This window comes from Myotis daubentonii, chromosome 3 (genome assembly GCF_963259705.1).
Source record: "Myotis daubentonii chromosome 3, mMyoDau2.1, whole genome shotgun sequence".
NCBI lineage: Eukaryota > Metazoa > Chordata > Mammalia > Chiroptera > Vespertilionidae > Myotis > Myotis daubentonii.
The window spans coordinates 14,650,051-14,676,633 of record NC_081842.1 but is presented as its reverse complement, the minus strand read 5'-3'; the positions used below and the strand labels follow the sequence as shown (position 1 = coordinate 14,676,633).

General features: G+C 34.9%; 1 protein-coding gene across 2 annotated transcripts in view; it reads left to right on the top strand.

The window, feature by feature from the left end:
• Positions 1 to 26,583, top strand: part of NCAM2 (neural cell adhesion molecule 2) — a 421,570-nt gene that overhangs the window by 315,119 nt on the left and 79,868 nt on the right. For both annotated transcript variants that reach the window (XM_059686798.1, XM_059686799.1), the window contains exons 9-11: positions 4,741 to 4,891; positions 22,078 to 22,265; positions 24,938 to 25,034. In XM_059686798.1, the coding sequence (XP_059542781.1) occupies positions 4,741 to 4,891; positions 22,078 to 22,265; positions 24,938 to 25,034 (436 nt within the window). The remainder of the gene's footprint in view (positions 1 to 4,740; positions 4,892 to 22,077; positions 22,266 to 24,937; positions 25,035 to 26,583) is intronic.

Genomic DNA, 26,583 nt, shown 5'->3' with positions numbered 1-26,583 from the left:
TTAATTGATTATGAAAAGGCCAGTAAGCTATAAATAATCATTTTATAAAAATATGAAAATACTATTCAGATAAGCAGTTCTTAAACTGACCTTCTGGAAAGGCAAAGAATATAACTCAAATCAAATTTCAGAGTGTGTTTTTCTGTAAAGGATTGGAATAATAATGTATAGTCAGATACTTTACTTTTTAATCATCTTGTTTAATGCAGTGGAAGAACCTGAAAATACTAGATGGACAGCTAATATGTCTATTAACCTGTCTCAATCAAATATCAGGTGTCTTAAATGAATCTTAAGTCGGTGGGGAATCAAAGCCAAGATATAAATGAATTTTCTTTCAGAAATGTGTAATGCATTTTTACTAGTACAGCACCAGGAGAGAGATGTCTTTTGGAATGTCAGATATGAGAAGGAATGACTTTGGTCTTCCAGTGGAAGTATTTGAGACTAATGCATATTGTGTATTATTATAAAGACAATGCCAAGTCTGAAAATGACTTATAATTACCCAGGGAATCACACATCTTTGCAAAGAAATTCTATTCTTCTAGAATTTCTGTTAATCACTTTATATTTATTAATAATAACTTAAATACCAACACTTTTACTAATAGAATGCTAGTTTTTATATACACAAATAATTTTTCACAAGTTGAAAATCTATCATTTACAACAGCAAGAGACCGTATAGTTTTCAAGAGAGGTAAATATTGCCTTTCAATACTACAAAAGAAAAATATTATTTCTGAATGAAAAAAAAGAAGAATTTGCCTTTAATAAGGTATTTTTTCACATTCTAATAAAGATTCACGTTTTAACCCAAAGTAAATAATAGCTTATGATTACATTTTCTCTTCTCAAATTATATGTAAATTTCACCATAACTCAATGTACTTCACAATAATATTAGAATAGAATGGTTCAGTCCTCAGCACTAGTCCAAGTGACTTTCATATAAAGTGTGAGTGCTGCATCCATTTGTGGCTAGAGTTCAGGATCTGGAAAAGGGACCACGTACAAATGAATACACTAGATAAGAAATATGGATTTAGAAGGCATGGGGGGCCAGGTGGAAAACCTTTCTCTAGTGGAGAGGCTCCACTGGGGCCCCATTCCTGCTAGATTTTCTTCAATTTTAGAATATACATCTTGCCCTTAGTTAGGCAGGCAATCTTGTAGCAGACAGACTATCTTAAAGGTCAGTAAATATTAGTAAAGATTTACTTTGAGACTATTAGGTCGGAAATTGCTTGAGCCACCATTGTCTCGACAGAACAATCAGTGCCTAGCTTTAGCCCTTGCTAAAGCTCAAGGCCCATCAGCCTTCCAAGTTCCCTGTTGCACTTTCATGATAGGGTAGGCCAGTGATGGTGAACCGATGACATGCGTGTCAGAGGTGACACACGAACTCATTTTTTTGGTTGATTTTTCTTTGTTAAATGGCATTTAAATATATAAAATAAATATCAAAAATATAAGTCTTTGTTTTACTATGGTTGCAAATATCAAAAAATTTCTGTATGTGACACAGCACCAGAGTTAAGCTAGGGTTTTTCAAAATGTTGACATGCCGAGCTCAAAAGGTTCGCCATCACTGGTGTAGACACTGGATAACTTCCAGCAATCAAGTGCCACAAATACATTATCATGTTTGTTCAACTATAATATCGCTCTACAGAGGAATTTTCAACAAAACTATAAAAAGGCAGTGTCCCAAGAAAAGCACAAAACTCAATGAAATGATTATAAATAATAGATAATTATATATATAATATAAATAGAATGTAGAAGAAATAATATATAAAAATATGTTATAATAATAACATAATCAGCCAGGAACTATTTTGAATATAAATTGATAGTTGGCCAAAAAATTAAAGGAATTATGATAGAATCCTTCTGTTTAAATGTGGAAGGGATAAAAGGAGATTGATTTAAGACAGGTCTTTAAAGAAGGGTGCTTATGGAAAGCACAGGATATTCATGACAGTACAAGTAATTCAAATTAATTGGCATCCAAATTGTAAAGTGTGCTTAGACAGGAAAGCGGTGCCATATGGAAGTCCTTAAGCATCAGGCTGCGGGGTAGGAGTTGTATTTGGAGGGGAATACAATGTTATCTATGATTATAGAGCACCAGGGATGTGAAACCTTCATGAAGTTATAAGAATTAAAAGTTTGATTCAAAAAAAAAAAACCTTCTTAGCTTCCTAAGAAATAATTTCTGCAGCTGGAATGATGTCTTTTTTGCTAGAGAAACATAGAAAATAGCTTAATGTTGATGACTTTTGCAGAGTCAGGGAGTCTTTTTCGGTCACATTCAGCCTCAGTGTGATTGTTTTCTCTGAAAAGCTGAGACGCCTGTCAATATCCTTTCCACGCAGCAGCACCCCCGAGACTGTAAATGGGAAAAGCACAGAACAGATAGGTCTACCAAACACAACTGCTGAAGATTGGAAATGATAACGTAGAACAAGATTATCAACTGTCATTTCTCATAATTGGGAATATACATAGATAAAGATTCAGAAAACAACCCAAGCTGGACAGAGGACAGGTATAGCATGGGTCATGGAAAATCATTGGTATAATTCATGGGAAGGAAGACCACATGGGTGAGCAGGTGATGCGTTCAGGTCTGCACATGCCAACTGAGATACATGTCAAAGGGATGAGCCCTGCGGGTGAGATATCTGGCTCTAAAGCTCCAGGGAAAGAGAGATCCTGGCTGGAGAGGGAGTGGCTGAAGGTGACCCCTGCAGATGTGACTGAGCAGAGCATATTAACTGAAGCGAGAACAGAATCCAGGGACCACAGGGAGAGAGGAGACTGCAGCTGAGAGAAAGGAGTAGTCAGAGAGGTGAAATGGAGAGAAATAGGAGTGCAGGTGTTTGAAAACTAAGGGAAGTCACTGCATTAGGAAGAAAGGATAGTTCAGTTAGGTCCAGTTATGGACAGAGGTGCAGTGAGGTAAGGACCAAAGAACACCCAAGTAGCTATTGAAGCTTACTGACCTGTATCACAAATGGGCAATTTGGGTGAGTGTTTTTTTAATATATTTTTATTGATTTCATAGAGGAAAAGAGAGGGACAGAGAGATACAAACATCAATGATGAGAGAGAATCATTGATCAGCTGCCTCCTGCACACCCCGCACTGGGTATCAAGTCCACAACCTGGGCATGTGCCCTTACCGGGAATCTAACCGTGACCTCCTGGTTCATAGGTCAGTGCTCAACCACTGAGCAACACCGGCCAGGTGCCATTTTGCTTTTGGGCTTATTCATTCTGAGTTGAACTTTTGTGAAGTTTGGCTTTTTTCCCCCTCCTTTTCTCTCAATTAAGTAAATGAACTTGGCAGTTGAACATCTTAAAAGTTGGCAGAAGAGAAGGCCCTTCTGCTTGAAAACCTCACCTTATTATTTTTTTTAGCAATACTCGGGAGTAGGGAACATATGGTTGGCATAGAAATCCTGATGTACGTTGCATACTGTATTGCTAGTATGATTTTCTTTGTTTTTGAAGAATATTTTTTCTGATATTAAATAAATTGAGTGACTGCTATCATGATAGAGTAATTGCATGGCTGTATAATCATACTCTGCACCAATCAACTTGATGTTCGAAAAAAGAACTTTAAAATGGTCTTTTGATATTAATAAGGGAAAATTATTAAATGCCAAATTCTAGTAATAGAAAGTACATAAATGTATTAAAGTTTAATTGAATTTCAGTCACATAGAAAATTAAACAACTATCATATTGTTACATAATATACATATTTTGTAATACATGTATGGCATAAAATAATTTATGGTGCACTAAAGCCTCAAATATTGAAAATAATCGAACCAATAATAGCACAGTACATTTCAAATACATGATAAAATGCTAAAAGCTCAATATATTTTCTGACAGTATGAAGTAAAATTCAGTGAAGAAACTATCTCTGTTTTTATGTGTGTCCCATAAATGTATTTAAATGATTTAAGACACTTCTAGCTATGTTGATTTTGTTGCACACAAGAATTAATTCTTATTTGAAATATAATCTATAGAGTATTGGATTATAAGCAGTCCCTTTATTTGAGTCAATATTCACAGAGTAAGTAATTAATCATCTTCATATAGTTTCCACTGAATCCCTAAAAGTGAGTTTGATAGTGCTATCTCTTAATATTTTGTCTATGATGCATCTGGTGTTAATTATGCTTATGAGAAGTACTGTTGCTTTATTCAAAAATGAAAACTACAATTTCCTGAAGGCTTGTATTTTCATAAGTCTTGATACGTTCTCCTTCCATGGTGGATATGAAACCAAAGTGCCACAGGCATATCATTTTCATTGTAGGTTTTAGGCAGAATTGAAGGCGTTGTTGTGTGGTTACGTTTGCAAAGAATATTACTGGAAGCCAACAAAACCCTTCCTGCAAGAACGTGCAAGTTTTTTTTAAAAAGCAAAGAGCATACTAAGTGAAAGATATTGCTAAAATATGTGTGTAAGCTTTCCTACTGTCCGTCTCCCTGTAAGCAAGTGGACAGGTAAAATGGATAAGCTAGGAATTATAAATCATAAATAGAGAAACCCTAGGTTTGGGGGAAATAACACACACACACACAATTGAATGCTGGTAAGAGTTCATTTTGTTTATGGCATATATCATAAATACCATCATTTTTGGTCATCATTTTACACAAACGAAACATAAAATCTTTCTTTTTCTGACTCGATGTAAACAGAGCCCAGACGGCCGTCTGGAAGTCAAAGGGCAGCACGGAAGCTCATCCCTGCAGATTAAAGACGTGAAGTTGTCCGATTCTGGGAGGTACGACTGTGAAGCTGCGAGTAGAATCGGAGGGCACCAGAAGAGCATGTATCTGGATATCGAATGTAAGTTATTTTCGTTCTGTATGCTTACTCGAAGAACTTGCTCTGCTCTGAAAAATACACATTCTTACAGGGAGATCCAAATGCCTATGCAGTTTGTTTCTCAGCAGTTAATGTATAGCTTTAGAAAGAACATAGCTGCTCAAAGCCAGTTATTGGAGACATCTAGTGGATGTTATGGAACATTAAACATTGCTGTATATATTTAATGATCTCGATACTGCTTACCCTGATAATCATTAATGTTAAAACAGAAACACAATAGCAAATGAACTATATTATTAGTTATTATTAGTTATTAGTGATAGGTCAACATTTCCTTAGAGTTCCATCTGTTTATTATAATATTAACGGTCCTGCTGGTGTCAGGATGGCCGAGTGGTCTAAGGCGCCAGACTCAAGCTCCGCTTCTATAATATTAACGGTCCTGTGCCTCACATAGGGAGTGGGAGTTTTTATTTCTTATTTAAGCTATTTGTGGAATTATCTTACATGCTCATAAGGTATAGTATAGTATCTTTAAATGGTTGAATATGTCAGTACTTATATTTTAATCAAAATAGTGTTTATAGTCTGAAAGTAGTGGCTATGACAAAGAGGGTTATTAAATAATTATAAAAAAATATATAACTTCAATTTGGGAAGTGTGAGGGCTAATGTAAGTGGAGTCTACATAACCAATCTTAATGCATGTGATTTTGAAATAATTTGTTAAACATGTTTTTTAAAAGGGGAAAGATTTAACATTATTCTTTTTTTATTTTATTTTATTTTATTTTTATTTTTTTTATTGCTTAATTTAACATTATTCTTAATAATATTTCGGAATCATCAGTGTTGTAGGTGCTCTGATACATGAAAGGAAATAGCTGTCTTAGTGGAAATGTATAAGATACTCCTATTGACAAAATGTTTCTACTAGATAATTTCTATTTCATTAATATTGATATAATGTGATGGTAATTGTGAAACAAGATGCATTTTCTAATTGAGGACTCTAGAAAGCAAATATTTCCCAAAGAACAGACACAAACAAATCTATATTATTTTACACATTTATAAACTGCTTGTCTAGAAATTAATGGAAAGACCAATTAAACAATGTATGTCTAAGCTTTCCTTTTGTTTTGTTGATTTGGGTTTTGCATTAAGGTCGATGATTCATTTGGAGTGCATTTCTGTAGAGTCAGTATGCATTCTCTTTCCATACAAATATGGACACACAAATCATTGAGCAGTACTTATTAAAAAGCCCTTTATAGCTAAGGGCTTACTAATGTTGTTCTTTACAAAGCTTTAATTTTCGCCTTTAGTAACTTATATTTTCAACTATAGATCTGTTTTCTAGTGTTTGGATTTTGGTTTTGTCTTTATTATTTCAATTGTTCTATATATTTTAGATTTGCTTTTCTCTTTGTTTATAAATTCTTAAGGTGAAATATTCATGCCATGTTGGGATGTGCGTAAGCTGGTTACCCTTTCCATTAGAATTGGTCTTACTCTCTTGACTCATTAAATAGCAAGAATTGTTGAATTCTGTCCTGAATACTGTAAATACTGTGTTGTGCAGACTCTGGGTAATTTGACACCATCTGGAAAAGATGATTTTAAGCAGGTAATCACCCCTAAGTTCTGTGTTGCCTCCTGTGAGCAGTGATTCAAATCTCAGTTGACTCCTAAAGTCTTTGCTATTCAAGTTTGTATGTCGTTAGACTGCGATTTCTGTGGTTATGTACACACTATCATGGCATCTCCTTCTTGACTGCTCTCTGGAATTACCTCTACACTATTCAACCCATACTGGATTATTTCCAAGATAGCTCTGTACTCACGGAAAAATTTTAGCTCCAGAATCACTTTGAAACTCCCGTACACAATGCCATAAGAGAAAAAAGAAAATGTAGGAAACTAGTTTTCATTCTCCTCCACAAGATTTTGTTCACTCAACAGAAGGCTTAGGTAGGTTTTTTTTTGTTACTGTTTTGATTCTGATTTTGTTGTATGTTATTTCTAGAGATTTTAGTTATTACCAGTAGAGAGATAGACTATCACAGGCTTATAGTGTGTGTGTGTGTGTGTGTGTGTGTGTGTGTGTGTGTGTGTGTGTGTGTAATATATATACTAGAGGGGCCTGGTGCATGAAAATTCATGCACTGGAGGGGGGTCCCTCAGTGCGGCCTGTCCCCTCTCACAGTCTGGGAGCCCTCAGGGGTGGGAGGTGACCTGGCAATCAGGGGAAGGTGATGCCCCCATCACAGTTCTGTTACTGCCACTTCCAACAGCGCAAGCCTCGCTGGCCCTGGTTACCTGAGCCTTGGGCTGGCCCTGGGCAGCTGGGGAGCTGAGTGGACTGGGGGGTCTCCAGAGGCAGGCACGTGGCAAGGCTGGGCTGAGGAGACTGGGCACCGCCATCTTGTGACTGTGGGCAATGCCATTATTGAGGGTGAGGCAGTCAATTAGCATATCCCCTCCTTATTGGCTGTGGGCACCGCCATCTTTGTGATGGTGTGAGGGTCAATTAGCATATTCCCTCTTTATTAGATAATGCAACTTTAAACCATAAAAATATTTGGTATCCCTAGTTCTTGGAGATAACATAATTGTCCTAGTTTCAGCAGTTTTTCATTTATTTCTTCCCTTTATTTGTTTTTTCAGATTTCATTTTTATTTTTTTGAATCATCACACTGGTCAAAAGATGATTTAAATTGCAAAGTCCTAATAGAAGTTGAGTTTATTTTTTCTCATTCAGGGTATCAATCTTCTATATGGTCAATTTTATTTGATTTGAAATTTTTTATTTTTGCACCAACCTAAATATTCCCAGAAAGTGTAATAAGTTCTACATATGCAAATAATTTCAAATTTTGAATTGCAGGATAGGCTAGCTTTAATTGAGGTTTATAGTTAGATGTTCAGAGCTTTTAATAGTACCTTTTACCTATAAAAGGTTAGTTATACTTATATAGACTGAATTTCAGTAAAGCAAAATAAAATGTTTTATATTTGATTATTAATAAATACATAATCAAAATTGAATCATTCATTCCATTGACATGTTTTTTTTTCTTCTCTTTTGTTTAAATCTCCAAATTAAAGTTCTCTTGTGGATCTAACCTATATATGAATGCTCTATTTAAGCTGTCTTCTCTTGTTTTTCCACCATGATGAATATCTTTTAAATATACATTACAAATTACATGTGAGTCTGTAGAAGTCTAGCTTCCTCTTTTATTAATCTAGATTCCTACAATATTTCTTCATATATGTCAATTAGAATTCTCTATTTTTCACAATTAAATTTACTAATGAAGTCAAGGACAATACTAAGTTTTTTGGGGAGTCTAGTTCACTATTCTATCCTAATACTGCATTGAAGAATAAAATTTATCTTTAGCATGATATTAATTTGCCCATATAATTGCCTAACTTCTTCTCTATTATATATATTTGAAGTTATTGCTTTCTAGGTACTAACTATAATTTATTAAAATTGAATCAGATAAAACATTTATAGTAGAAGAATATAATGTTGTAAAACCGACTTAGAAGTCATATAAATAAGAGAATGAAAGAAGACTTTTACTTTAGTAGAAAGTAATATAATTATTTATCGTGTTTGTATTAATTGCTAAAGTTCAAATTATATTCATGTGGTATAAATAGACAAAATGTCACACTGCTATCATTTGTCTAAAGTTAGTTCTATTTGTGAGTTTTTGTGTTAAATAATCATCTAGAATATGTAATTAGAGTTATAATTTAAAATTTAGCCTGCTCTAGTCTTTCAGTTATCTTTCTTGTAAATTAGTGTAATTATATTAGGAAGGTTTTAATAGTTTTTTTGTTGATAATACCACTATTTGTAATAAGTCTTATACTTTTCTCATAGGAAGATTAGTACAAATTTGGGTTGGCTATTGCAACTTCATAGCTATGATTAATATTGACTAACTAATAAGCTTATTTCTTGGTAATTAAAACTTGTGAGAAGATAGGATATTTTATTTAGCAACAAACTTATAATCCATAGTATTAAAACTTTCAGTATCTTACATGTAATGTCATGAGAAGTTGTTTTAAATAAAAATTTGATTTTATAAATGGTAAGAATATTTTTATTCTACATCTTTAAATCAAAGCACTATAGAAACTATGAAAATTATGGACATTACACAATTTCACACAAGAAAATCTTACTTTACTGCCTGATTCAAACATCTACAATATAATATTGCTAAGACTGAGTGGGAAAGAATCAAGCCATTTACAATTTGACACCTACCACATTATCATAAATTTAAGGTGTTTAGGAGATTAAACCTTTTATTTTTTTTTTAATTCAAAAAATCTTTTGTAATTCATCTACAGCAGAGTCCTTGGCTTTGTGCCAGTTCATTTTCAACATTACAAAGGCATTACCCTTACTAAGAAGCAGGAGTTGAACTAACATTCCAATTTATAAAACAAAAGCAATAACAGGGGTGTGATGTGTGTTTTAATGCAATAAGCACTGATTACATTGTATGTTTGATTACAATTAGAATGTTATTAAGTTCTGTGACTAGGTACTCATTACATATTACCTATTAACTAGACTTAATTATTTTATGTGATAAATTTAATTTAACAGGAACGTGGTAACAATGCATGTTAAGATGTATTGAATTTTTCGTTTACATTTTTTTCTCATCGAACTCTCTACACCTGTTTTTATTCCATGTTAGACATAATAGCAATATTTGTATGCATTTTCTCCTGTGGTATAAATGTTGTTAGCAATATTGGAAACATTTTATGGCTATAGGGATAATAATCTTATAGCACAGATTCATGTAGCTTTCATATTTGCATGCATTCCATAGAATTAATAAATCTCTGCTGCCTGGCCAGCATGGCTCAGTGGTGAGTGTTGACTTAAGAACCAGAACGTCTCAGTTCAATTCCAGGTCAGGACACATGCCCGGGTTGCGGGCTCTATCCCCAGTGTGGGGCATGCAGGAGGCAGCCCATCAATTATTCTCTCTTGTCATTGATGCTTCTATATCTCTGTTCTTCTACCTTCCTCTCTGAAATCAATAAAAAATATTTTTAAAAGTTTAAATAAATACATCTTTGCTTTATCTTTCTTTAAAGTTTTACAATCTCAACAGTGATTATAGTAGCATGATTGCCTGCATGTACAGGATGAGGTAAATAAGATGTGAACATGATTTTAACATTTAAAGAAAATTACCTCTGTAAACACTTAGATGTTAGAAAAACTCCATGGTGATAGCTGATACACATTTTATACCCATGATTAAAATCTTGTCTCATGACTCTATCTTTTTCACTCACCATAATACATTTAAGCTGTTCAAACTTTAAAGGGGATGGCTCATTTGCGGAAATAAATTGGTTCTAATGCCAGCCGCTATTTAGGCTTAATATTCAATATGATAATTTCAAGGACAGCAGCTGGGAGAAATACAAAGCTTATCTGTATAGCTAGCAGATAAAAATAATAGAATATTAAAAGAGAAAGGTGAAAAATATTTTTCCGTTTGGCTGCATTTTTTTAACCCAAACTTTCCACGAATCCTCAGGGAATATTTGAAATATCCCATTTCTCACATGCCCAGATGCTATCAATTATTCTAGTTTTATCACATTTTAATCTAAATCTGACAGATATTATTTTATTCAAATCCAATGTTGTTAAAATGTACTTCGGAAATTATGGTAATAAAGCATACTTAAGGACTATTAGGAAATATCCAACCTTTGAAAGGATAAACCTTACAGATAAACAAGCACATATCAAACAGTTATATTAAACTAGTTGTTTTCTATAGCTTCTGGATTTATCACTGTCTCTTAGCACCTGATTAACAAAGATTTATTAATTCTATGGAATGCATACAAATTGCCCAGAAATATGGAACCCTACCTCCAATTTACCACAGCTTCACCCTTTCTCTGGAATGAGCCCCTTGCCCAGTAATCTCAGTTTTCACTGGCACAATGACTGCCTTCGTTTGGGATGCTATAATAAAATACCATAGACTGGGTACCTTTTAAAAGGGCATGCATGTCTCATGGTTCTGGAGGCTGGAAGACAAGATCAGGATATCTCCTGGTGAGATCCTCTTGCTGGTATGTCCTCACCTGGCCTTTCCTTGGTACATGTGCACAAAAAGAGAGACACCTCTGTTCTCTTCCTTTCTTTTTTTAAAATATATTTTTATTGAATTCAGAGGGAGGGAGAGAGAAAGATCAAAACCTCAATGATGAGAGAGAAGCATTGATAGGCTGACTGCCTTCTGCACGCCTCACACTGGGGATCCAGCCCACAACTCAGGCATGTGCCCTACGGGGAAATCAAACCGTGACCTCCTGGTTCATAGGTTGACGCTCAACCACTGAGCCCCACCAGTTGGGCTCTCCCTTTCTTTATGGGCATTAATCCCATCCTGGGGCTGAACCCTTATGACTTCATTTAAAACTAATCACCTTGTAAACCTCCAGCCTCTACATACCATCATGTTGAGTAACAGCACTTCAATGCATGACTGTGGGGTTCGGGTGGGGCACATACACTCAGTCCTTAGCTGTGAGCGTTCTTGATTTGATAGAGAAGGCTACGTCACAGAAGGAACTGGTGCAGGATTTCACAGGGTGAAGCTGCCACTGAAATAGCATCTGAGATAACATCATACCAAGCCTTCTGGGACTTCCCTGAGTTTTGTCATCTTGAAAATCCTGAAAGATTCATGAAGAATCATGGCAGACTTTTCACTGCCTTTTACTCTGTCTGGGCTGCTATAGCAAAGTACCATAGACTCTGTAGCTTATAAACAACAGAATTTTACTTCTCACAGTGTCCAGGGCTGCAAGTCTGAGGTCAGGGCGCCAGCATGGGAGTGGGATTGGGGTGAGGGGAGCTGGGTTCTGGGGAGAGCTTTTTCTGATTACAGAATGCTGTTTTCTAGTTCTGTCCTCATATGATGGAGAGCAGAGAAGAGGCACTGACCCACTTCCTCCTCCTCCCTAGGACCTCTTGTCAATAGATTCAGCTTGGATTTACCGCTTTACACCTTAGTACAGAGTAACGTGACCACCAAAGTTAAAGTATTTGATTCTCGAAAAAGACCTGTCCAAACCTTGAATCCAATCCGCCAGAACTCTGTGGCCATAAACCCTCAAATCCTCTGAGTTCTTAGTTTCAGTGGAACAGAGGCAAGGACTCCTTTTACCTCGTATTGTCTATGTATTGATATCTATCTATTGACTTAAGCTAGCTCATAGTTTGTGGTAATTTAAACCAGATGGCAGTTTTCTAATATATAGTGCTTACGAAAATATATTTTTCAAAATCATAGTATTAGCAGCTATCTTTAGACTTTAGTGAATCCTCTGGATCTAATCCTAGGAGATTAGACAATTTATTTTACTTAATCCAAACTTTAATTTCTTGATTTATAAAGAAGAAGAGATGGATCTAAACTTATGATTTTATGAATCAGGCTAGGATCTTAATTACATTTTTCTAATTCAACAATTTTTTATCGGGCATGTACTATACACCAAGGACTTTTCAGGTGTTGAGTATATAGAATTCAACAAAGCAAGCAAAAACCTTACTTTATGGACCTTACATCTTAACAAGGGAAACCAATAATAGACAAAATAAAGTAGCATAATATATAATACAGCAAACAGTGAAAAGGGCTAAAGAGAAAAAAATAACCCAATGCAGTGAGATACATCATCAGCTATTGGCACAATAATTATACATAGTAAACAATCCAATCTCAGTGGCATACAAAAATAATTCTCCTTCTCAAATGATGACAGAAACTACGTGGTTACCCTTTTAACCAAATTGACAATAACAGTAAAACATTTTTAAATGAGCATAAAAGGTTAAAGAAATGCTTCCTCGATTAAATCTTTGTTATATACAGCATTACTCATTTAGACTATATGTGTTCCTGCTTCTGTATACTTTTAATTTAATTGCTCTGATTTTTAAAATGTATTAATTTTATTATAAAACAATTTTTATAATACAACTAGAGGCCCGGTGCATGATATTCATGCACTGGGTGGGGGGCGGGGGGTCCCTCAGCCTGGCCTGTGCCCTCTCACAATCCTGGACTACTCAGGGGATGTCCTCCTGCCAGCTTAGGCCCGCTCCCTTAGCACTGCCTCGGAGGCAGGAGAGGCTTCTGCCACTGCCACTGTGCTCGCCAGCCACAAGCCCAGCTTCTGGCTGAGCAGCACTCCCCCTGTGGGAGCACACTGACCTCCAGGGGTCAGCTCCTGCATTGAGCGCCTGCCCCCTGGTGGTCAGTGCGCATCATAGTAACCAGTCGTTCTGCCATTTGGACGATTTGCATATTAGGGTTTTATTATATCGGATTGTGCATAACAGTATATTACCATCTGTTTTACATTTATTACCATATTCATTTGTTAAATTAATATGATTAATGCTTAATATATGCTAGTTTATCAGGGGGAAACAAAAACAAAGAGAGCACATTTTTAACCCTCTTCCCCCCAAATACTGTCTAAAAATGGAGACCCGTGTCAATAAACTATTATTTCAGGAGGAGCTGTATATTTTTTGTTTACTATGATGCAGTGCTCTGAAAATGGATCACATATGGTTAATTTCCAATCATAACTGAATTGCTTTACTTTTCTTCATATAGAGCAAAATATTTTGCTCTATGTAAAAGTAATTAAATTTTGATGATAGTTTACCTCTTTAAAATAAAAGGTGTTTTAATTGAATGCACATTAAAAATAAAATATATGTCAATTAAACAGCAGTTAAACAGAAAGTAATTGTGATCTAATTCCAATTAAATAGTATTATGGTTATTTGAAAGTTATAAATATGTGGCAGTTGTTACCACTTTTCATTTGGGAGACTTAAAGTGAAGTAGAAAAGGGTTACAAACTTCCCTACATTTCAGTCTTCCAACTAAGACATGATAAATATAAAGGTAAAATGTAATAATAACCATACCTAATGTAATGTAATTGTGGCTAATTTAATTACATAACATGCATTAACAGGTCACAAGTAGCCTCTTAGCTATTATCATCATCATTATTATATCTAATGTTGTAATTATTGTTATTATTATTATGCAGGCAATAATTCTGAATATTGAGAGTTTTTGTTTTCTATTTTGTGACCCAGATATTCCTATATGCATATAATAGGTAGCATTGTTGGATGCACAACCACTCACTATAAGATAAAATAGTGGAAATGTTTTAGTTTGCTTTTGATTGTTGTTGTTTTTTAAGTCATAAAAGCTTGATTGAACTGGGAAGTTTAAGAAATGAATTAAGTTTGTAGAGCTATATGCAAACTTAAGGACAGATATCAAATTAAGTCAATAAATAAAATATTTACATTTTACTTGATATTTTTTTCAACTTTAATAGAGTGACACACTGAAGTTGTTTCACATTAATAAACCAAATTACAGACATTACAAGCTGTGCTACTGCTAAGTCAGACAGATTCTGAGGAAACTGACATTATTTTTATTAATAAAATAATTTTAACACTGCTATATCCCTGGGACCAACCATTTTTTTGATGACTCAGGAAATTTTATGATAAGATTCACTGAAGCTTTGTTTCCTAGATTTATATATGAAATTATTCATAATAATAATATAGTATTTAAAATACCATAACTATTTACAGAAAATTCAATATATAAAGCAATAATAAAGGATAAAATAGCCTTAAGTAGTAAAATACTTTTATTAATATTTATATATGTGATTTAAGGAGGAGAAATATTAAGACAAGGAAAAGAAGAAAAATATAGAAAGAGGAATCATTTTCTTTATATTCAAACTTCTCTTATAACCAGTAATACTTGTATCACTAATAACAGTTAAAGTATGTGCTAAGAATTCAAATAGAGGCATATCTCAATATAAATTATGCTAGTGACTCTAGGGTCATAAAGTATGCTGAGATTTATGTATAATTTGGTTGTTCAAATTTAGTATGGAAAATGCACATATACTACTATGGTTAAATTGGCAATAAACACACATCTAACTTAGTATTCCATGTAGCCATTAGAATTCCCACGACACATAGAATGAATCTAGTTAATTGCCGTAGCTGATTCGGCATAAGAGTGAACGTACAGTAGAACTGGATCTATGAAATTATTAATTAAATTATCCTCTAAAAGTGCCAAAGGATATATTAGCTTTTATTCCCTTGGTAGTTTCCCTCATCATAAATCAAGTGAGAAAACTTAAAGACTGAACAGAGCATCAAGGTATTTTAGATATATAAAAAAAAGTGTACAATTAATTCTTAGCTAATTTAAGGGGCTGGCTTCTTCACAAAATAGGCAATAAGGGTCTATGAAAGAAAATGTATTGCTATAGAATTGATACTGCATTAAAGTCCTAAGTTCTGTGATTTTAGGAAAGTCAAACAAATACCCGTATGCTTTTCCTCTGCTGTTAAATGGAGTGTTGATGTCTGGAATACATACTTATCCTGGGTTTTCATTCATTCATTTGTTATTCACTAAGTACGTACTGAGCATCAAATATAAATTCAGGTGCTGCACAGAACTGTAGGAAAGGCAACGTTGTCCTGCTCTCATGGGATTTATGCTTCAATTAGGGATATGGAACACACACACACACCTACATTAATATGAAATACTTCAAACAGTGATTAGATAGATGAGACAGGTAGACAAGGGTCTGAAAGCAGGAAAGGTTAGGGATGATTACAGTTTAAGGAACCAAGTTAACGCAAATATTGACAAGGCCAGAGAAAAGGTATAGGCCAGCTAATGTAGAACTTTATAAAACTATCATAAAATATTTTGATTTAAGAAGTGTGTAGACAATCTTTTAGAAAATTTTAAGCAGGATAGCAATACGATTGTAAAAGAGAAACTGATAGGCCAGTCAGCCAGGAAGGAGAGGGCTTCTAAAGTTGGCCAGGTAGTGATTATGGCCTTGAACATGAGTGTAGTCATGGCAATGGAGAGAAGTGAATGGTATTTTTATATACTGTGATTTATTAATGAGGAATGAGTGCCAAAGCTTTTTTTTTTTAAAAAAAACAAAAGTCTTTAAAATATATTTTTTTTGATTTCAGAGAGGAAGGGAGAGAAAAAGAAACATCAGTGATGAGAGAGAATCATTGATTGGCTGCCTCCTGCATGCCCCCTACTGGGGATCAAGCCCACAACCCAGGCACGTGCCCTTGACCGGAATCGAGCCTAGGACCTTTCAGTCCGCAGGCTGACATTCTATCCACTGAGCCAAAATGGCTAGGGCGAGTGCCAAAGCTTTTAAAATAGAATATTTTATTACACATTCAAATAATTGTTGCTATTATTTGTGGTTCTTAAAAAATCTAATATTAAAGAAGAAAATATTTAATGTTTTATGCCACAGAGTATGATGACTAGAAGGACAATATTTCACCACAGTATGTAAATTATATGAGAGTGTGCAATACTGTTTTACAAGGACAACACCTGTGTTGTCAACATGATTTTAAAAGACCTAAGTTTATTTTTCATTATTTGTAAATCTTACCATGATCATGCTTTTCAATTTGATTCACAAAATGGATAGTATATAGTGAATTGATTTAGTGAGTTCCCTGATTCTGTTATTCATAAAAATGGGAATTCAGGTCAGATACTTTTATATTTTAGTTGCCAGTGCCTGTGCTGTATTTTGTCATCAGCTTCAGTCCTCTCAGGAGCAGACAGCATTCAGAAATTCAGGCCAGCGCTCAGCAAGAAGTAAGGCTTGACTCAGGTCACAGGTACCAACCGCAAGTAAGCCATGTTCAGACCAAACAGCCTGCCCAGCCTGAGAGGAACCGATAAGAGCAAGTGAATGAAAGCTTGTGTGAAGCAAGTAATCAAGTCAGGAAGCCGTGGACAGTGACAGGAATGTAGTGATGAGTGCCGGCTGCACATTCAGCTCTGAGTCCCCGCAGTGAGGCGAAGAAATTAATAAAACACAAAGCACATGGATCAAAACCGGAGAGACTTGTCCCCAAGTCTGAAGGCAGCCTTAAACGTTTCTTTGATGTCTCCTGGTGCAGCTGGAACATGACTCTCCTGACCCCAACTTGGAGAAAGTGACAGATTCAGATGCTGGGACACTTTTGTTCTTGCTTCTTATGCTGGAAACTTGAAATAAGAGTCAGTTGAGTTCATGGATATAAGCGCTTCGGAATGCTGAAGTGATCCAGCTCAGCCTTCTGCCTAACCAGCCGCCATTTAATGAAATCAAAATAATTTCTCTTTAGAGATCTTTCCATTGTGATGACAGCTACGTGAACTTAGTTCCTTGATTTTTAAAGTCTGTATTCATTTTATAGCCAGCTTGACATATTCATCTTCTTGAAGTCTATGAAGAAATGCATACATTTTTATTAATCATACTAGAGGCTCGGTGCACAAAAATATGTGCACTCGTGGGTAGGGGGTCCCTCAGCCCAGCCTGTGCCCTTTTGCAGTCTGGGACCCCTTGGGGGTGACCACTTGCTGGCTTAGGCCTGCTCCCCGGGGGATTGGGCCTAAGATGGCAATCAGACATCCCTCTGGCAGCCCAGCAGCCCTCAGGGGATGTCCACTCGCCAGTGGGGAGCAGACCTAAGCTGCAGTCAGACATCCTTAGCGCTGCTGAGGAGACAGGAGAGGCTCCCACCACCACTGCTGTACTGGCAGCTGTCAGCCTGGCTTGTGGCTGAGCAGAGCTCCCCCCTGTGAGAGCGCACTGACCACCAGAGGGCAGCTCCTGCATTGAGCACCTGCCCCCTGGTGGTGAGTGTGTGTCATAGTGACCAGTCAATCCCAGTCTTTCTGCTGTTAGGGTCAGTTTGCATATTACCCTTTTACTATTAGGATTGAGGCCTGGTGCACGGGAGGGGGCTGGCTGGTTTGCTCTGAAGAGTGTCCAGGATCAGGCTGGGGGTCCCGCTTGGGTGCCTGGCCAGCCTGGGTGAGGGGCTGATGGCTGTTTGCAGCTGGTCACACCCCCTTCGGGGTGCGGGTCTCCACTGGGGTGCCTGGCCAGCCTGGATGACAGGCTGATGGCTGTTTGCAGCTGGCCACACCCCTTTCAGGGTGGGGGTCCCCACTGGGGTGCCTGGCCAGTCTGGGTGAGGGGCTGAGGGCTATTTTCAAGCTGGGATTTATTTACCTTCTATAGCTGTCACTGGAGCTGAGATCCGGCTCCAGCTCTGAGCCCGCTGCCGGCTGAAAGCAGGTATCTGGAGTTTGTTTAGCTTCTATAATTACAACATTGTTGCATCCAGAGCTCAGAGCTGGGCTGAGGCAGGTGGAGCAAGCAAGCCTCCTGCTCGCTTCAGCTGCATGGCTGCTGGCTGCCATCTTTGTTGGCAGTTAATTTGCATATTCTGGTGATTAGCCAATGGGAAGGGTAGCGAAGTTACGGTTAATTACCATGTTTCTCTATTATTAGATAGGATAATCATTACGTAGAAGATATGGGAGCCTAAAGATAATTTACTTCCCAATATTTTTACCACCAAGCACCTTGTATTATTTCCTCTTGTGCATTCTCCAATTTTAAAGATATTAACATATTGTCCTCGCCGGTTTGGCTCAGTGGATAGAGCATCGGCCTGTGAACTGAAGGTTCCCGGGTCCGATTCCGGTCATGGTCACTTACCTTGGCTGCAGGTTCCTCTCCAGGCCCTATCGGGGCACATGCAGGAGGCAATCGACCAATGTGTTTCTCTCACATTGATATTTCTCTTTGTCTTTCCCTCTCTCTTCCACTTTCTCTAAAAATCAACTGAAAAATATCCTCAGGTGAGAATTAAAATAATAATAAAATAGAGATATTAACTTATTAAAGTGATATTTACTGCCTATGCCATATTCCTCTCTACTACTCTGAGTTTTCTTATTTTTTTAACTGGAACAATTTATTTCCTCCATACAACATGAGAAGCCTTCTATAATGCAAAAGGCCTACTTTTTTGTAAATGCCTAAATTTGTGGAAGGTACAATTTTTTATTTATCAAGGTGAACTATGCTGCATCTTTCTTAGGCTGTAGTCCTCACATGTTGTCTTTCCCAGAGTCACATCTTTCTTCAGACAATGGCCCAACCCCTATTGTGTGATGTCAGACCTGACCATCTTGTGCCAGTGAATATGGCTGTCTTGCTACTGTTTTGATATTTACAAAACAGATAATGTACAGGAATCTAGTTTCTGTTATATTGTAGATGTGCAATATCAATATTTTGTTGCTTCACCCCACAAAGAACATTTTTAATGTAGCTTTCAGTGTAGCGTGGATAGCCTGTAGCATGTTTGCATTCAACATCAGTAATTCTGAATTAAATTCCTACTTAGATCATAGGCAAGTAATTAGTGGCAATCAGTTTTATAAAAAATATCCTGCCCTACATTTATGGTTAAATTATAATATAATACATATACACATAGATGCCATATTATGGACAAAGTAGACTGTGAGTCAGCTATTAACAGTTCTATTAGCATGTATGACTTTCATATTGGGCTATATTTTTATTCAACTGTAGTATTCCTAAGTATCTCCTAGAATATTATAATGATAAAGAGATTATATTTTGTAAATATTAAGCAGTAATAAAATCTTTTATAAGTAGAGGTAGATATAGATAGAATTTTAGCTGTTTAGTTTGAATATTAGAATGTTAGCTTCTCTTATAGTTGTGTCCCTAAGTAGATTTTTCACTTAATCTTCAAGGCCTTGAAAAAGTTTTTTTTTATTTTCTTTTCATCTTAAAAACACCTTCTGTTCAATGTAACTGAACTGTTGAATTGAGAATTGTTTAATTTCCAGTAAGTTTAATGTACATTTTTTTTTATTTTTGAGAACAAAGTAAGCTTCTTACCCTGGGTTAGCCATCAAGAATGTAATTGTGAGCAGACATGGCACCTAAGTGCCAAGATGTGTCACTATTTATTTAGCCAATCCTCTTTTGTGGTACATTAAGTTATTTAGAGTTTTTGTTATTAAAATAACAATGCGTTAAAAGTCCTTGATATATTGCCCTAGGGCCCTATGGTCCGCAAACTGTGGCTCTCAAGCCACATGCAGCTCTTTGGCCCCTTGAGTGTGGCTCTTCCTAAGCCTTAGGAGTACCTTAAATAAGTTAATAACAAGGTACCTACCTATATAGTTTAAGTTTAAAAAATTTGGTTCCCAAAAGAAATTTCAGTCGTTGTACTGCTGATATTTGGCTCTGTTGACTAATGAGTTTGCTGACCACTGATTTGGCTAAGTGTATAGAGCATCAACCTAAGGACTGAAGGGTCCCAGGTTCAATTCTAGTCAAGGGCACATGCCCTGGTTGTGAGCTTTATCTCCAGTAAGGGGCATGCAGGAGGCAGCCCATCAATGATTCTCTCTCATCATTGATGTTTCTCTCTCTCTCTCCCTCTCCCTTCCTCTCTGAAATCAATAAAAATGTATTTTAAAAAATTACTTGATACAAACATTTGATAATATTTCAAGTTACTCTTTTTAGAGATACCTAGGACTAGATTACAGAATTAAAATTATAAAGCTTTTTAAGGCTCTTTAATCCCCTACGGAATTGTGTTAACTATATTCCCCTCAATAATATATGATAGAGTCCACATCACCAAAATGTAGATAGCAATGAAAATTAAAATTTTGATTCTAGGTTGAGTAGAAATATAATGGACCATGGTTAAAAATCACCCTAGATGCCCTAACCGGTTTGGCTCAGTGGATAGAGCGTTAGCCTGCGGACTCAATGGTCCCAGGTTTGATTCCAGTCAAGGGCATGTACCTTGGTTGTGGGCACATCCCCAGTAGGGTGTGTGCAGGAGGCAGCTGATGGATGTTTCTCTCTCATCGATTTCTCTAACTCTCTACCCCTCTCCCTTACTCTCTGTAAAAAATCAATAAAATATATTAAAAAATAAAAATCATCATTCTCCCCTTTAAAAAAATCACCCTAGATTCACATCCCAGACCTACAATTTGGTACTAGAATAAGCTTGGCAGCTGTTAATACAGATCCTTCGTGCTTACAACAGGGTACCACCTTACTCACAAAGTTATTAAGAAGATTGAATAGAATAAAATGTAAAAAATTCTTGTCATAAAAACATTTAGTCAACATTTCATACTTCTGTGTGAGATTGGCATTAAAACCATGCAATAAATTATATATAGGACAAGAATTTTTAAATGATTACTTGATCATTAGTTTTTGATTACTGTTATGTATCTGATATACAGTCTGTGGATGGCAGGTTCCATTACCAGTCAGGGCACGTGTGGGAGGAGGCTGATGGATGTTTCTCTCTTCCTTCTTCCCCCACTCCCTTCATCCCTCCTTCCCTCACTCCCTCCTTCCCTCCCTCCCTCCCCTCTCTCCCTTTCTCTCTCTAAAATAAATTTTTAAGAGATTATGATTGATTGACATTTGCACTATGCCAAAGTTCTAGAGTGGACCCAGGGTAAGGTTCACATTTATATGTCTTCACAATTAAGTTATCTCAATGAAATGACATACTATATTGTCAATTTTCTGTTAATTGTTATTTCTTTTAACTGAGGTGTGGTGAAGGGGCCTAAAAATTGGCAAGGCATCATAGTAATTCATTAATTTTCAAATTAACTGTTGACTAAATTAAATCATCTCTTATTAAATAAAAACTGGAAATGACATCTTAGGAATCTGTTTCAAAATATTTTTCAGAGAAACTATATGATTAGGGCAAGATTTAAAAATTATATAAGGTACCGATTTTGTTATTTTATACTAAAATCTCACTTTACAATACCTGTGGTTTGAGAAACAGATTTCAAATGTGGGTAGCCATTAATTTACTGGTTAGATATTTTTTGTCAGAATATTAAAAGCAAACTTAACTCTGAGCATTGTTTCATATTTTAATAATTGGTCAAATTTGAATGCTCTTATATTAATATTAAAATTATTTGATGAAACAGTCAAATGACTTATTTTCATGAGTACTGATATCATATATTAAATATATGAAATTAGAATTGCGTTTTGTAGTCAAGTCATACTTGCTATTGTTTATAGTAATTAAGTGATTATCTTAATGAAAAGGAGTATAAATCGGTTATGTTCTATTGCTTTATAGATGCTCCCAAGTTCATATCAAACCAAACAATTTATTATTCTTGGGAAGGAAATCCGATCAACATAAGCTGTGATGTGAAATCTAATCCACCAGCATCAGTCCACTGGAGAAGAGAGAAATTAGTCCTGCCAGCTAAAAACACTACTAATTTAAAGACATATAGTACAGGAAGAAAGATGATATTAGAGGTAAGTCTTCATGGACATATCAAAATTATACTATTTTAGTCATTACCTATTATTTTATAATGTGTTTAAAGATCTTAATATATAAATATACTACCATATGTTCATGTTACAGAATGCATATAAAACCTATGTTTATTTTACTGAAAGGGAAGTTTTATGCATTTGGATTATGGCCCATTAATGATTAACATTCACTATTTATATAGAAATATGAGTGTATAGCAAAAGTCGTTATTTCTCATTAATTTATTTTTGCAAAATTGAAACGATTATATCATGACAAATAGGGAGGTGATTTGTCAGCTCTTGAGGCACAAATTACAACTTCAGTGTTTATCCTAGTCATTGCTTCTGTGGTGACACTTCCTTCTCCTTAGACTGGCATACATACACGCGATGTGCTCGCTATAGACTCACTAGTTCCTAAATAACCCAGATTTACTTAGTCAATGCCTCATTTCATTTTATTTTTACAATTAAGATGGTAGATAATTGTTTTGTGCTGCCAAGTGCCTGGCCTTTAAATTCTGTCTGGATACAATACCTTATATTTACTAATTGCAGATTGTGCGTGCACTAATTTCCAAAGTTTATATGCCTATGACAGTGATCACCAGCCCTTCCAATTTATGATGCTTTCAGAACCATTGGGAATGTTCTTCACTACAACAGTCTTATTTAGCTGAACAGATGCTACATTTCCCACTAATTCAATTTACTTCGCTCCATTCCCCTTTTCTTTCCAACTTGAGCCAGAGGCAGTGCTCCTTTGACAACCTGGTGGTCCTTGGCCCCTGGCGAGTCACCATATTGATGACAAACTTACTGCAGACATTAGGTTGACAGAGTGAACTAATTTTTAAAAATCTATGTTTTAGAATAACAACTGATAATCCATACTGCGTGAACTTAAAGATATTCTCATTAGACCCATATAAACTCCACTACCTGGCAATTGGACTTAGGCAAAAGTTTGGTTGATAAAAGGATTTAGCCATCACTTTCCCAAACATTTGGATAATTGACTGATAATGAAATCACTTTGTCTAAATCAATTCAAATTGGTTTCTTTGTATTAGAACTATCTACTGGCAGGTTGACATGGAACTCAATTTCACAAAACATTTAGTCAGATTTTACCTAAATTTTAGGAATTTAACCATAACTAAAAACCAATGTATTTAACTACTTTGGGGCAATATAGTAGTGTGCTCTGGCTGCCGAAACCAAAGACCACAGATGTGGTTGCTTAAACAAAAGGAACCTTAAGTTTCACCCCCACACATTTCTGGAAAATAGAAGTTTGAGATCAAGGTGACAGAGTCAATAGTTTATGGTGGAACCTCTTACCTTGGTTGGCATATTGTGCCCTATGGCTGTGTACCCATCTGGCCTTTCACATTCAGTAGACATTCTTCCCTATGGAATTTACAAATAACATTCTCATATGCCTATAGAATAAATACGTTTTTTAGCCAAATTCCCTTTTCATTAGTAAAATTATTTGAGTTAAGTCAGCCTGGTTCATTAAAAAATAAATGTAAGAAAAATGAATATTTAATCAGTTAAGAGTACTTATTTGAGAGCCGTTAAGACTTCTAGTCTTAAGCCTTTGCTCTATTCCTAGATGCACAGCTAACTAGAGAATGAACAACACAACTTTTTTGTATCTTTCAAAATTACCAACTTCAGTGGACCTCAAAATTGACTTTTTAGTTAATAGCCTCCCATTACCACAAAATCATTTTCCCCCTTGTGGGATAGAGTTGAAATTAATGTCAACTCTTGTAATCATTTTCTCTCTTAATAATACTTACTGGGATTGGAAATTTTATCAATTACTATAATCGAATCTCTTTTCTGAAGTAGTCCTTCAGAATTTCGGTACATGAGAATTATAAGGTTGTTCCCAGTGTTCAGTAATAGAGTCCCAGAAAGTTAATTTAATTATGGATTTCAAATGTGTAAGGATTGAGGTCAGCTATGTTCTACCTAAAATGAAAGAGAATGGTAGGAATTGAACAGAAATGGAGGCAAGATAACCTGTTATTAGATATCAACATAATCTACCTCTCTACAAGGATTACCACACAAGGGGAGTGTTTTCCTACAAAATACCTTTCAGTAAAGAATTTTCTAGGAATGAATCCCCATCCTTCATTGATATTTTATGTTAAGTAATATCATAAGAAGGAGAAATATGACATATTTTGAGCTTTTCTTGAACTTTAAATCTGCCTGATCTTAGGCTGAAATAGAGTAAACAAAGATTAGTACTTTTGTTATAAATTTCTTGTGTGGTACAAGTTTACATCTGCAGTGATTGCAGAATATATGTTTTTCAAAGTCTACTTCTTTCTGAACTTTACACATATAAATACCTAACGATTTTTTCTATCAACAGATGTAACAAAATGGTGACATTAATTTACTTAATATATTGATAGATAAACAACTTTCGCCTGGTCCTATGGATAGTATAATTCCATGGATTACATCTTTAAAGGATTTATAGTACTTAGGATATTGATATTGACTTAATGTAGGAAAAAAGTTATGGCAAGGAACTCTGAATAATAAAATATGTATGAAGATGCTAGACATGCTAGTCTATTTTAAAACTTCTGTGATATTGTTTTAAAATTGTAAAATATGTATTATTATTATTTTAGATTGCACCTACATCTGACAATGACTTTGGACGCTATAATTGCACAGCCACTAATCGTATAGGAACGAGATTTCAAGAATATATTCTTGCTTTGGCTGGTAAGTATAGCATAATAATTTTTGAAATCTCATATAACATTTATGCAAGCAAATAGCATTTACATTTCAATAAGTTATGATTCAGGATTTTGTTCTAAAACATGAGGCGTTGCTTAAAAAATTGGAATAGTTGTATCTGGCATACAGTAAGGACATAGAATGTATTTACTAATAAAAATTGACTTTACACCCTGATTCTAATTTCCTCAAATTTATAAGTGGGATAGGTATAAAAGAAATAGGCAACATATCTTAAGAAATAATATTATATTTCAAGAATAGTGAGAATTTGGTAAAAAATTCAAAATAAGAGACACCTTAGAAAAAATTAACTAAAATTAATATATTTAAAAGTTCTAAACTTGAAAGTGCAAATAGTAAACTTATTTTCATGGAAAACAGAAAATTTATGGTTTTATAACTTTTTTTAAAAAAGTCTTATTCTTTTTTATATAAAAACATTCTAGCTCTTCCCCTAAAACTTAAATATATAGAAGTAATAACATGGAGTAAAACTTATTTTAATTAGAAATCCAGCTATGTTTTTAGTTATTTATATTGTATATGTAATATAAATATAAAAACACGCACATATGTATATATATATATATATATATATATTTATAGAATTTGCTGTTATGTTTTACAAGACTGATTAGAAATTTGGAAATATACATGTTTTCTACTTTTTGTAGCTCAAATGATACAAAAATGTGATTTATTGTATTCTAAGACTAGGTAGACAAATATTAGAAAATTACTGAAGTGTTACGTTTTAATATAATAAATAGCTTTCATGAAATATTTTAAAACCTTTTTTAAGTAGAGTTCTTATACATCACTATCATTGCATATTAAGTTATAAAATATATTTTTATTGCTATGAAAATACATTCACAAAAGTAATATCATTAGTAGTAATGGCCAAAAGAGAAATTAAAGTTCATAATACTCAAATTATTATGTAACTAGAAAACCTGCAATTGTCCAATTTAAGGTCTACTACAATGAGGAAGAAGGAAGAGAAGAGATTGTGTGAAAAGATTTTAGGGAAGAAAAGCTAGAAGGAAAAAAATTAAGATGAGAGTGAGTTAAGACAGAAGAAAGGAGGGAGGAAGGGATGAAGGAAAGAATAAATACACTATATTTATGGTCTACCATGAAGTTATTAGAAAATTAATCTCAATGAAAAATATGGGACAAAGACTGCATTTAAGCATATAAATGAACCATTATACAAGCAAATTAAATTCTAGAAAAATGAAATGTGTTGGATCAAAATTAATTGTTTTTATATTAATTAATGGGAAATAAGATATTTCACATATGTACTTGATAACCATTTTTAATATTAACTTTTTACAAAAATGTGAAGTACACGTACACTTAGATATAGAGATAGGGCAAAGGCAGATGCAATTCCTAGTTGATAATTTTAATTTCTAGGTAGGAACCATGTTTTCTTTTTAATTTAAGTATATATATTTGAGCAACTTAGAAATGTAGAACACATAAAGGTAAATTAAACTCCAACCATATAATTAATTGA